This window comes from Armigeres subalbatus, unplaced genomic scaffold, assembly GCF_024139115.2.
Source record: "Armigeres subalbatus isolate Guangzhou_Male unplaced genomic scaffold, GZ_Asu_2 Contig1181, whole genome shotgun sequence".
Classification (NCBI taxonomy): domain Eukaryota; kingdom Metazoa; phylum Arthropoda; class Insecta; order Diptera; family Culicidae; genus Armigeres; species Armigeres subalbatus.
This window is the reverse complement of record NW_026941936.1, coordinates 62449-76041: the sequence shown is the minus strand read 5'-3', so window position 1 is coordinate 76041 and position 13593 is coordinate 62449. Positions and strand designations below refer to the sequence as shown.

Genomic DNA, 13593 nt, shown 5'->3' with positions numbered 1-13593 from the left:
AGTCTCAATCACGAAGTTTGTATATAGTTGCCGTATATATTCCGCCAAACTCTAGTGCAGAGCTTTATTCAGCTCACGTAAATGCAACAAAGCTACTGGTGGAGCGAGCTAGAGATGTTGATGCTGTTCTGTCGATAGGGGATTTCAACCTCCCGAATTTAAATTGGCAATTAGACCACGATACGAATGGATACCTGCCGTCGAATATTTCAACTGAAAACGAAAGGATTCTCATTGAAACTTCATTCGTGATAGGAATGCACCAGGTCAACGGGTTTTCCAACATCAATGGTTATCAATGGGTTATCATTCATCAATCTTCCTGAATATGTAAAATCCTGCCTTCATCACCATTACTTCCGGTCGATAATCACCATTTTCCATATATTTTACTCCTGGACGGCTGCGAAACTGATCAATATAGACTACAGAACTATTCACGACTTCCAAGCTTGCGATTATTGCAGGTGAACGATGCTATTTCTCTCATCAGATGGGATACTAAGCTTATGAAAGGGACAGTGGATGAAATGCTTTCGATTTTTACGATAGTCTCAACGCAGTCATATACAATCACGTGCCAAGGAAAGTTCTGAAGTCGAATCCTGTTTCCAAGAAACCATGGTGGTCACCAGAGTTAAGAAATCTTCGAAATAGTCTGAGGAAAGCCCGTAAACGATTTTATCGCTCAAGATCAGCGATGGAAATCGGACGAACATGATCCGATTCGACGTTTATTCTAAACTGTACAGATCGCGATCTGTACAATTTACGAACAACATTGAGTTCCCATCTTTCACGATTGAGTGTTATTACCTTGGACACTCGCACATAACAAAATATTGCAAGATTGAGTCTTGCTCTGAGAAATGAGTTACTCTAGCCGTTCTACCTACGGCGGGACGTTGAGCGCGCTTGCTTAATTATGTGCACAGAAGATTGAAGCCCTCAACTAATTATTTAACATTATGTGTACTTTGTTCCTATTTTATTTCTTATTGCAGCTAAATTTCCTGTAGTTAGATACTTTTTAAAATCTTCAAACTATTGACGTGGGAAGAAGCAATGTCTTTAAAATTTGGAAGCAAAATTCTTCCTGAGTAGCTTTCATTTTAAGTGTGATCGCACCTAGGATGCTAATTTGGATTTGGGATTTTTTTAGCTAACAGCATGAAAAAGTAAAAAGGACACAAATGATGCCGAAATTGTTCTTTTGCGAATGCCATTATAAGGGGAGGAGGTTCGGTTGTGGGCACCGTTCGGTTATGGGCACCCCTATGTATCTGTTGACAGATAAGAGATGCTGTCATTCTGACAACCGTCATTTGTTTGCTATAATAGCATGATGTTTTGTTTGGCATCTCTACTTTGAACTAGAAACAAATAAATTTTTCGTGCAAGAAAAACAACACGAAAGTTTTTTTTTGGCCTTTTTCAAAGTGTCATAAATTAAAGGATTTAATTCAAAAAGTGAGTTCTAATGCGTATTTACACAGTAAATTTAATTTCTTTTGAGGCCATCAAAATTTGGCGATTGCCATCAAAATTTTAGCGCGAATTTTTTTGTCTTCTCGTTCCAAAAAGGCTGCGAAATTCGGTTATGGGTGTAGACTCTAGCTTTTGGAATGGAGATTCGGACAGAGAACAAAAAGACACGTCTGTGTTAAGCGTTGATCACAAGTAAACTGGCGCCAATCTTTATTAGATACAAAGTCTTTATGTGTCAGGTATCGTACCACCAAGATGTGTATGAAAGGTATGATACAATATTATAAAACAAGGTATATTGAATGCTCGATACTACATCTCTCCTATTCATTAATTTTTTCATGAACTTCATTTACATTGAAATCACCTAAGTAACCTGGTAACTTTATTACTCGACGTGGCCGTTCATAAGGCTTCGTTTGTTTGGTGGACTCAGCAACATTGTGGTCCTCGATGTTGTCATTTGTATCCGCCGCGTCCCTTGATTTCAACATATTATCACTAGGAACGTTTGATCCGTTTCCTGTGGATAATTTCTTCAAATGTGATACGTGTCGATGAATGACACGACTGGAGTCCTTTGATTGTATGATGGCTTCTGATCCTCTTCGATCAATTACAGAGAACTCATCAGCACTGAATGGTGTTGACAATTTATTCTCTTTCTGGATTCTCTTCGTCAGTACAGTATCGCCAATTTCAATTGTATTTGGCTTAGCATTTCGGCGTTTATCCGCATACTCTGCACCCTTCATTTTGTTCACATGATCAAAATCGCTAATTTCCTCGAGCACCTTACTACTTTTCAGTAATAGACCCGGAAGTTTGTCTTTCAATATTCGTCCGAACATCAAACTGGATGGAGCAACCCCAGTTGTGGAATGAGGCGTTGAATTGTGCATAAGAATGAACATCCTTAAGTCCCATTTCCAATCTGCGCTCTCTGTTTCTTGGCTGATTTTGAGTCTTTTGACGATTGATCGATTAATCCTTTCAACTTCCCCGTTTGCTTGAGGCCAGTATGGTGTTGTTTTCTCCTGTCGGATGCCAAATTGCTCACAAAATGTCTGTAATTCTGAACTGATGAACTGTGGTCCATTGTCTGTTCTGAGAACCTCTGGCATACCGAAACGGCAAAACGTCTCATGTAAAGCGCGAACTGTTAAACTTGCTGTTATCTGCTTCATGATGACAACTTCGGTAAATCGACTGTAGTAGTCTATCAGAACAAGTAGATTATGTCCCGAGGGTAAAGGTCCTACGAAATCGGCTGCTATGTGCATCCATGGTTGTTCAGGCAATTTTGTTCGGTGCATTGTTTCTGGTGGCTCGGGAGCTGACACTAATGTACAGGCTTTACATTGTTTTACGAATTGTTCTACTTGTTTATCCATCTGGGGCCACCACATTTTTTGTCGTAACCTTCTTTTCATTGTTACCATTCCTGGGTGTGATTCATGCGGTCGCTCGAGAATTCGGTTTTGTACTATTTCTGGTAATAGTACCCTATTTCCCCGAAGTAATAAATTTCCTGATTTGCAAAGCTCCGTAAAAACCTTCGATCTTTCACACCAAACACCTGTTTCGAGACTTTGGATTACTCCTTGTATAACTTCGTCTTTTATCGTTTCATTTTCTACTTCCTGAAGTGTTACAGCTTTTGGTATAATAGAGAGTACTAACTGATATATACAATTTTCCCCCACAACATCACAAGTAAAACTGGCGCCAATCTTTATTAGATACAAAGTCTTTATGTGTCAGGTATCGTACCACCAAGATGTGTATGAAAGGTATGATACAATAATATAAAACAAGGTATATTGAAAGCTCGATACTACAATGGGCACCCTCATTTTATTGATAAATCATTCAATATCGTTTTATTTATCCCTTAACTTATTTTTAATAACGTTTTAAGGCAGTTTTTATAATTAGTTTGACATAATTGTTCGAAATAATGAGTTTATTTAATATTTTTGTTCTTTGGGCATGTCTAGTCATTATACACACACTTTTTGGAACAAAGCGTTGACCGATTTGCTTGCAACAAGTTGCATTCGACATTGTTTCCTATTGAAAATTGGTTAGATCGGACTATGGGATCAAAATTTATGGCCAAAATATTATTTTTTGAAATGAACGAGAAAGGCACTATTGCCGCTAGGGTGATTAATCAGGATTTTTTTGACTGTGATGCATAGCAATAAAACGTAAATCAATGAAAAATAAAACCCATTTACCTAAAGTGCTATTTAGACCTTTCTTTTGTGATTTTTTCAACATGCTGCTTACTGCACCGAGAGAGGCATGATCCCTGCTAGGTGAATTGATTTGAGTTTTTAGCGTCTCCTGGCTTTTAGAACGAATGAACTATTCCTTGTCTTTGAATCGGGGTGGTTTTTATTCATGCTTCTTTATTTCTAGCTAAGTTTTCAAGGGTGCCCACAACCGAACCACGAAATAAAAATGACCAAAAATGTCAAATTTTTAAATAGTTAATATTTTTTTCCAAATCGATGAAATCATATTAATTTCTTTGCTAGTATTGCCTGATTTTCTCAAAATTGCACGCGGCGAACCCTTCATGAAAGGTACCGCCGCGCTTTCTGCACCCCGTTTACTTGATTCTTATGGGTTAATAGCATTGCGGTGTATCGTTTGGCGCGGCCGTACTTTTCGACAGCCATTCGCCGCGTGAAGTTTTGTGCAAGTGCCCATTTGGAAACATTACAAACGCTGCGCAGTGTATCATATCCAGAAAATCTGACAATAGTAAGGTTATAAGTTTAGCTTTCGATTGCTATGCAAATGTCGACATAAGATCAACCAGGGCCAAAGTTATGGACCAAACACAAAAGGGTGCCCACAACCGAACCTCCTCCCCTATAATACGAGCATGTTATTGAAAAAAACATCTTATAAGTCCGTAATTTATTTCTGTTTCCAGCAAGTATTATCAGTAAGCCGTCGTTGTTCGGCTCTCATGAAACCCTGTCTAGTATTCGCCGACGATAGACTTTTCAAGAGGTCTCAATCTGATGAACTGAATTCTGGACATAATTTTGTACGCCGAATTAAGGAGGGTTATTCCTCGGTAATTGGCGTACACCAGGCTGTGCCCTGTCTTAAAGAGAGGATCATTTAATAGCAACCTTCAAAATCAATAAACCCGTTAAGAACGTACAATCTGTGACCTTAATTTCTAAAACAATGTGAAAAATATAATTTAATTCATTCACCTAAAGCAACAAGCTCGTTGATTTATTTAGGACGATACAAAAATAATGTTTAACTTTTGTCCCTCCCTTTCGATATTTTTACTCGAATTAGCTGAGAATTGTTTTCTGATAGGTAAGTTCTAGCAGATTTCTTTTCTCGTATTTTTTAAATATTTTTACAAATTTTTGAAGGAAAAATAATGGTTTTGGCAGGTTTGCAGCTATTACACAGGGCACAGTGTTGCTTTTTGCCGATTTCGTGCGCTTTTTAAATAGCATCGTTTCTATTGATTTTTATGCTGTAGTTGGTTTGGAGAAGACGTTAGATATGAAAAAGGCCTTTTTTTGAGAAAATCTGTAAAAGATAAATCCACCTAAAAGTGAGATAAAATTTTTGCTTAGCCATCGAAACCAGATACGAGCCTAGTATCTTCAGAAAAGTTGTAGCGGATGATATTTTAAGCCACTTTGCCAAAGACATCCCATACCTATGACTTATATAGTACGAGATATGTGACATTTTCCCTGAAAGGTTTCTGAAATCAGTTTTTCGAGCATAACTTTTTTTCTATGTTTTTTTGGAAAAGATGTTTAATTTTGATACACATACACACCAAAAAATTATTAATGTCACAGGTGACGTAATAGATAAAACTGACACAATAACGCAAGACGTAATATGAATTGAGATGTATTTTTCAGTCAATTTGGATGCACACGAAAGTTTCAGTCCAATCGCCACAGCTTCAATGAAAAACAAACTGAAATTTACATCCATCGAACCTAAAGCGCAGCAACCGGTGCGATGAACGTATGAAATGACAACACACGCACCCAACACTCAAGCAGCCGACGGGTTGATGCAATGAATAGAGCATACGCGGAAGAATGTAGAACTTGTTTTACTTTGATCTCTGCTTCTTCATGAAGCGGTGATGGCTAGGTGGTAGCGTGAATGGCGCTCGCGCAGCGGACCAATGTTCGATTCCCGTCTGGAACTTTATCATTTTTGATACAATAATAACGCCGTGTAAATTTCAAAGTGAACCTAGTTTCACATTTGTCATGACACAATTTCGCATCAATAATGATGCTCGCGGGTGTCGGTCACGCAGCATCTAAAATTACATGGCTTTTTCGAAGTGTGTAGTTAAGTTTGCCATCTTAGGGTGTTTTAAAGAGATATTGCGGAAAAAGATTCGGCTGCCGGTGGGACTTGAACCCACACTATTCCATTTAGTACACGGACGTATTACCAATTATACAACAGCTGCCCTTGCGAGAAGTTGTTCCATAACCAGCTAATAACGATGGGATATCAGTCAATTCCCCGTATCTATCGAATCTGCTTTGGCAACATTTCACACCCTGTTCTCTCTACCCAACTATGTGTATCAGAATTGAACAACAGTCGGTTGCGTTTGAATCACAAACATGTGCTTCTATTTGTCGTATTGAGGCGGGTTTGCTTCTGCAACGACAATAGAGGCTCGCTTGCCACCGAGCGTCCGACCAGCAGTGGTGTGTGATACTGCAGGGTATCATCGTTTCTCTTTTTCTTGATTGATGACTTGTGAGGGAAGTCAGATTTTTTTCTTTTTTTGGAAAAGATGTTTAATTTTGATACACATAGTTAAGTTTGCCATCTTAGGGTGTTTTTAAGAGATATTGCGAAAAATGTTTCTATGTTTTAGGCATTTTTACCACCTTCTACAAAGTTGTTTGGCTAACAAAAATACACGTTTTTGTAAAAGATTGCGAAGCTCTATCTCTTGAAATTGAAAAGTTATTTGAGAAAATGTGTTTTTTCTAGGGGTGTTTTAGAATCGTGTAACTTGTTCCGGCGCAAAATGGCGCACACAACTTTTTAGTACACTGAAACTGCTGTATGTCTACTCTTACCCTGAGACGTAAACTTATTTTTATAAAGATTTTCCTATCGGAAATAAAACACGTATTCATAACAGTTCAATATTAGGCTGTCCGGCTTTTCTAGAATACTTTTCAACGTGAAAAAGTACTCGTAAAACAAAATCATTCGGAATACTTTTTGAGGGATACCAATACTTTTACACAAAAAGGTGCTGGTTGCATCTGACAATTCGTGACAGCGCTTGCTGGTTGCAGATGAAGTTACATTTTTTCCTCTTTGCAAGTCCCGGCCCAGCTCTAACCCACTGGTTGAACTTTGTGTTTACACGAAATTACACGTGAGTTATATAGATTTCAAATGTCCCACTTTTTTATCTACGTGTACACTAAGTTTATGTAAATGCTATAATATTTAAATAAAAATTGACCTTTGATATGTGGCCAATAGGCCAACAGTATATTGCAACACGATGAACTGAGCTGATATCTATATGTGTGTATATTCGTGTGTATGTGACTATGTATAAACATTTTATGAACCCATTTTTTTTTGAATTTAGCAATTAAAAATTTTTCACAGAAAACTGCTTGGGTAGTTTGAGTCTATTATGACAGTGTGAGTCTATTGTAACAGTGTGTCTATAAAATGACTACACACACACATTTACACACGAATATACACACATACAGACATCAGCTCAATTCATAGTGTTGCAATATACTATGGGCCTATTGGCCACCTATCGATAAAATTTTTAATTGCTAAATTCCAAAAAAATTGGTCTATAAAATGTTTATACATAGTCACATACACACGAATATACACACATACAGACATCAGCTCAGTTCATCGTGTTGCAATATACTGTTGGCCTATTGGCCACATATCAAAGGTCAATTTTTTTAAATCCTATAGCATTTACATAAACTTAGTGTACACGTAGAGAAAAAAGTGGGACATTTGAAATCTATATAACTCACGTGTAATTTCGTGTAAACACAAGGTTCAACCAGTGGGTAAGAGTAGACATACAGCAGTTTCAGTGTACTAAAAAGTTGTGTGCGCCATTTTGCGCCGGAACAAGTTACACGATTCTAAAACACCCCTAGAAAAAACACATTTTCTCAAATAACTTTTCAATTTCAAGAGATAGAGCTTCGCAATCTTTTACAAAAACGTGTATTTTTGTTAGCCAAACAACTTTGTAGAAGGTGGTAAAAATGCCTGAAACATAGAAAAAAAGTTATGCTCAAAAAACTGATTTCAGGGACCTTCCACAGAAAATGTCACATATCTCGTACTATATAAGTCATAGGTATGGGGTCTCTTTGGCAAAGTGGCTTGAAATACCATCTGCTACAACTTTCCTGAAGACACTAGGCTCATATCTGGTTTCGATGGTTAAGCAAAATTTTTATCTCACTTTTAGGTGGATTATTCATTTTACAGATTTTCTCAAAAAAAGGCCTAACGTCTTCTCCAAACAAACTACAGCGAAAAAATCAACAGAAACGATGTTATTAAAAAAGGGCACGAAATCGGCAAAAAGCAACACTGTGCAGGGGAACAAAATTTAACCTTTTGCGGGTCCTCAGAACCAATTGATGTGTCTTCAGTAGATTTTGGCTCACTGAATCCGAATCTGTCCTCAGATATGCTCTAACACGTCCAAATTTTGAAATATAGCTAGATTAATATTGCTAATTTGAAGAAATTGGCATTTTTCGAAAGACTTTCATGAAGTATATAAACATAATTTTAGGTCAATCAATACCCGAAACGGTAGAAGCACATCTGATTTAATGAATTTTCATCAGATTTGCACGTCTCAATTGCTTTCTATTCGGTTTACCTTGAATTTAAGTTCAGTGAATTTAATTTAAAAATATAACATGCAAGTCCGTTTCAAAAACTTGCATTCGAACGCCATCACCACCAGCCACCAAAAAATCAACAACATGCGGCCAGAGGAAATGGGATATGAAAATGTTGAATGAAGTATAGAGATCCGAGTAAGTTTGTAAATATATGTTTCAATCGACTTTTTATAAAATATAATTTTTTTTCATTTGGTGCTCAACATTTCTCCTCCTCCTAAAATGTTATTCTGCTCGATTTCTGGTTGTTTTTTTTTCGATCGATCAACTTCCAATAACCACACGTAATCTGTTATCATGTTGCAATTGTGTTGTGCGAACATGATGATCCAGAAAGTTCCTTTCATTTAATCAACAAGGAAACAGATCTGATCACAATTTTAACAAATTCAAATCCTCTACTAGATCCCCTACCAGAGCATTCAAGCCACATTGACTAATAAAATACATTCCAGCTCGGAAAATAAATTGAAACTTAAATATTTTGTAACTTCATCGTAAATTTTCTCAATCATGCCATTGTTTTGTTAAATTAGAGAAATATCAGAGTGCAGAATTGGCGCATCATCCAACCGTATGCTCGGGTAACTGTAACATGTTGAACAGCACGCAAGTGGAGCGGCGCCCAAGTTTTTTTTTTCTGGCGCATAACTTTGCGTCTTAGTACATAATAAAGGTTGATAAAACTAGTGAACTTTTTCCCCATTCACTGTTATAAACTGACTATAGATAAAAGAAATAGCATTGGAATTATTGCAACATTCACGCAGCATTTTCAACGCGAATCAAATAAAAAGTCCCCCACGCACGAGTAAGTTGTTGACGTTTTCCGGTTTCTGTTGCGTAGCCGTCAACTTGTATGCAATCATACACAGGAACGATCGAATGCAACTTATCGATTCGTTGATTGATTTTGCTAATTGATAGTTTTCCGCCCAAATTGCTATCATAGGAATATTGTAATGGTCATAAATAGCAGGAATAATCAAAATATATTGCGCTTTTTGCACTTTATAAGAGTTTTGCGAGATTTTTTTTCTCACAGTCATCTTTTTCTCACACTCAATACACTCAAAAAAGTTTGATTTTCCGTGTATAATATTTGTGTGTGAGTGCTCAATCTGAAAACAAACAGACGTCAAATCATGGCGGGAATCGATTTAGTGTACACGCTTAAATGTGACTCACGAGTAATGGGTTATAATTGGGTAAATTTCAGTAACAAAAATCGATCAACCCGAAATGAGAGTGAGTGTGAGAAAAAGAAGCGGGCAAATCACAATCTACACATAACTCTTCAAATTGGTGAAATCGGCAATATAGAACTGCGTACAGTTCTCGTACTTGCTTTATTCGAATGAACATAATATAGGAGCTTCAATTTACAGTAAATACACCATATCACTTGAGCAATTATTGAAAATTTATCGCGCCAGATGAAATAAAATATCATATTTACATTCAATATAGGGTAACCGGCGGTAATGTTGGACCTGGATGTAACATTGGCTCATCACGCAAATTAATCAATATTTCAGCGATAATACGTCGATTTGTAGCGAGATATTAACCACTGCTTCTTTAGAAAAGTGTATCAAACATATATCTGCTTCATAACTATAGATTTACACACTTCTTAAACTATTAAAAGCAATTATCTTGCATGAAAAATCACTTTGACTCGGTTTTTTAGCAGCCATGTTTCGTTGACTTATGCAGGCTGGCTGTGCTAGAGTTTTTCATTTGCCAAATAAAAGAGTTTTCTGAATGAACATACCTGCTTTCGCACATCAGATGAATGGATAACAACCACACTATGTCAGCTATCATTTTTATTTCACAATTTCCATTAGTATAGCGACATAATTAACCAAAACTTTTTTGGACAATACTGGGGGCACCCGTAGCCAAATGGTGGCATGCGCTTTCGATTTGTAGCACTACGTTAGTATAGGTGAAACTCTAAAATCAAAACATTCTCACCAATAACTTGTACTGGAGAAAATAACCGAAAGCTGCAGATAGAATATCCTATGCTTGCGATTAGGTTGCTGAGAATTTTTGTAAAACAGGTTAATCTACTCAACGGTTAAGTTTCTTTCGCAAATTACATAACGCTGAACTATTGTCAACCCACACCCAGCCTCTAGTAACGCTTCATGTATGGTAGAGTTCTAAAATTTATAAAGTCCTTAACGCTCAGAGAAGTACCCTCCCACGACCTAAAACGTCATGTAGATTGTGAATGGGCCCTCATGATGCTTTTCTCGAATCACGATATAATCGCTTTCATTTGCAGAACATACCAAAAATAATTGCCTACCTTACTGCTACGTTTTGACAGGGAAAGTGAATTGAACAACTCAGTTGAATTCAATTGACTTGCCAAAAGTTGAACATGTTCAACTTTCTTTTCGTTCAAGTGAATTGAATTGAGGTGTTTACACGTTCAGTTCGCGTTCGATTCAAGCGACTTGCTCAATTCATTTGCCTTGTCTGAACGTAGCATACGGCTTCCAAACACGATTCAAGCATCAACCTTTCGAGGTTCGATACACCATTTTCTTCATAATTTCGCAAATAAATGATTCAATTAGTGTATGAATATTTAGTTTCTTTCTTTTAGTTCTTTCGCACGAATCCTACAAACATTTTCTCACTTAATAATGAAAAGATACAATGGATCGTATGTTTCATTAGATAATCATTTCATATTTCAACATTATTTCATGTGAATAATTTCAAGTCAAATTACCCCATAAAAAATTTGACAGTTCCGAAATTTCACGATCACTCGACGAAATCGGGTGCCTATCAAACCGACCTATTTCTACACCGACGACGTCGATTGTCGTAGGCTACATATTTTCGTCACCAGATTTATTGAACGATTAAGTCGCGAGCAATCCATTGCCTATTTCATCGGTAAAATAATCGATGGATTGTGTATTTGGTGCTTATTTCGGACGTATGATTAATGGGCAGACTAAATCGGGTCCTTGTGTTTAAAAACATGAAATGATGGAGAGTGAGTTTTTAATATTTAGTTAATTATTGCAACTTTATTAGTGAGATTTTTAGGTCGAGTTACATTTCGGAACATCCCGGAAGACTGATGTTCCCAAAATTAGCGGTTAAACGAGGTAAGTGGTCAATTTTAGTCAATTGTTAAATATGTTAGAATAAAAGACAAGAACACCATCTTCGACTTTATGGTTTCAGGATGAAGTCGTAACCTAAAGATTTCAAATTGATGGGGAAATAACCCAAGCAACCAGAAGTTCGGATAAGAAGGGCTATTTTGGCTTAATCAGCTCTCATTTTAAGTAATTTTTTGTATGTAACGGAACTTTAAGTGAACTTTAAAGTTCCGTTAAGGATGCTTGGAACTTGATCTGAACCATAGTGAACCAATTAGTTCGGTTAAGAGTAAATTTAAGTAAAATCTGAACTTCTGGTTGCTTGGGAAGTTCGTTGAATAATTATTCAGATACCCTAGCAGATTATCACGATTTTGGCCTTTTTAGAACTACTGGATCCTCGACAAAGTTTACTTTTCTCGTAAAGGTAGCCTCTTCCATGTGGGATTTTGTACACGAATTTTATAATTTTAATTAAATTTAGAAAACATGGTGACAAAAATTGGGATGAAAATACCTAAATTTTGCAGATAAGGATGTAAGTTTAGAACCGAAAAACAAAACATTTCTCCGTAAAAGGGTGGAATTCTTGATATTTATTACCTGTATAACAGTATTTCGTGAATGTCACAACTTCGAAAATACATGAGAACAAATTCCGTGGGCAAGATTACCATTTTATACGGCTACCTTCAAACTTAAATTGGAATGTTTTCTGAAATGTCTAACCTATATCCGAGCCTATTTAATAAAAACTTGATTTAAAGAATCATAAAGTTAGAGCGTTCATAAAAGTGGCTAGAAGATTCGGTATTCTAAGATGTTCCGCGATGTTGTTTAATAGAGCAAATACCCCCATAATATTTCACAATTACTTTTTTCTCTTGCAGCATCATGAAGATTAGAGGCAATCCCGCTCGATCCCAGGGTTTGCGGAAGTATGGGCATTCCTGCCACCCATGCCACCCGTTTAAATAAATCAACCAAACCACCTATTTCGTCTAATTCCATTATTTTCTACACCGATCAATGTACAGATTTAGTTTGATCTGATCCATGAGGAAATATAATAAACCGATTTAACACCCTATTTCGTCTAATTTAATTATTTTCCACACCGATCAATGTACATATTTAGTCTGATCGCTGCTCCATAACAAAAATTATTAAACCGATTCAACACCCTATTTTGTCTGCTTTCATTGTTTCCCATACCGAATAATCTATAGATTTAGTCTGATCTGCTCTATGAGGAAATTAATTGATGCGATTGATCATCCTATTTCGTACAATTTCATTATTTTGCACACCGATCAATCTATAGATTTGGTTTAGTTCGCTCAAAATAAGATTCAATATATCGATCAATCACTCTATTTATTCTGACTTCGTCACATATCATTTAAATCGAAATTGACCTATTATTCATTCGATTTACTCGATGTTCGTCTAGCGATTTCGTTTGTCGTCGCGTCGGTTGGCTCCCCTGTAAAAGTCCCATAAGGCTCGGTGAAACAATCTATAAATTCGTCGGGAACAAAGTCGGTCGACCCTACCGACGTGAATCGATTTAGTCTGAGGGAAAATCGGTAGGATTTTTTATGGGGTACTTGACAAATACCTTCATCATAATTTAGATCTATTATTGCTTGCAAAAAGTATTTTGATCTGTAAAATGATTCCGAAAAAGTATTCTTTCAACTCGGGAAGTTGAAACCCGAGAGAGTTTTGAGAGGATTCACAACAGCTGATCGATATAGAGAGGAGTGGAATCAAACGCACGTACCAATCATGAAACTTCAATGCAGGCAGAGTTAAAAACAAGTATCCAATAATTGTATTTATGAATAATTGTGTAATAATATCAGGTAGTTGGCACAGTTATAACTGTTTATGCACAGTACAAAGCAAGACATTGTCTAGAATAAGTTTACAATTGGCTTTCTTCAGTAGTGCGTTATGCATCATCCCCACCTAAAGCATTGTTTACGTTT

At 36.7% G+C, this 13593-nt stretch overlaps 1 protein-coding gene and 1 long non-coding RNA gene across 2 annotated transcripts; one reads left to right on the top strand and one right to left on the bottom strand.

Moving 5' to 3' along the window:
* Positions 1-1844: 1844 nt before the first annotated feature.
* Positions 1845-2804, bottom strand: LOC134202360 (uncharacterized protein K02A2.6-like; the record flags this gene model as incomplete). Its single annotated transcript, XM_062677375.1, has 1 exon — positions 1845-2804. A coding segment is annotated over exon 1 (960 nt), but the record flags the coding sequence as incomplete, so codon positions are not given.
* Positions 2805-11232: 8428 nt separating this feature from the next.
* Positions 11233-12689, top strand: LOC134202359 (uncharacterized). Its single transcript, XR_009977207.1, has 2 exons — positions 11233-11602; positions 12490-12689. It is a non-coding gene; the product is annotated as an uncharacterized LOC134202359 (long non-coding RNA).
* The last annotated feature ends 904 nt before the right edge of the window (positions 12690-13593 follow it).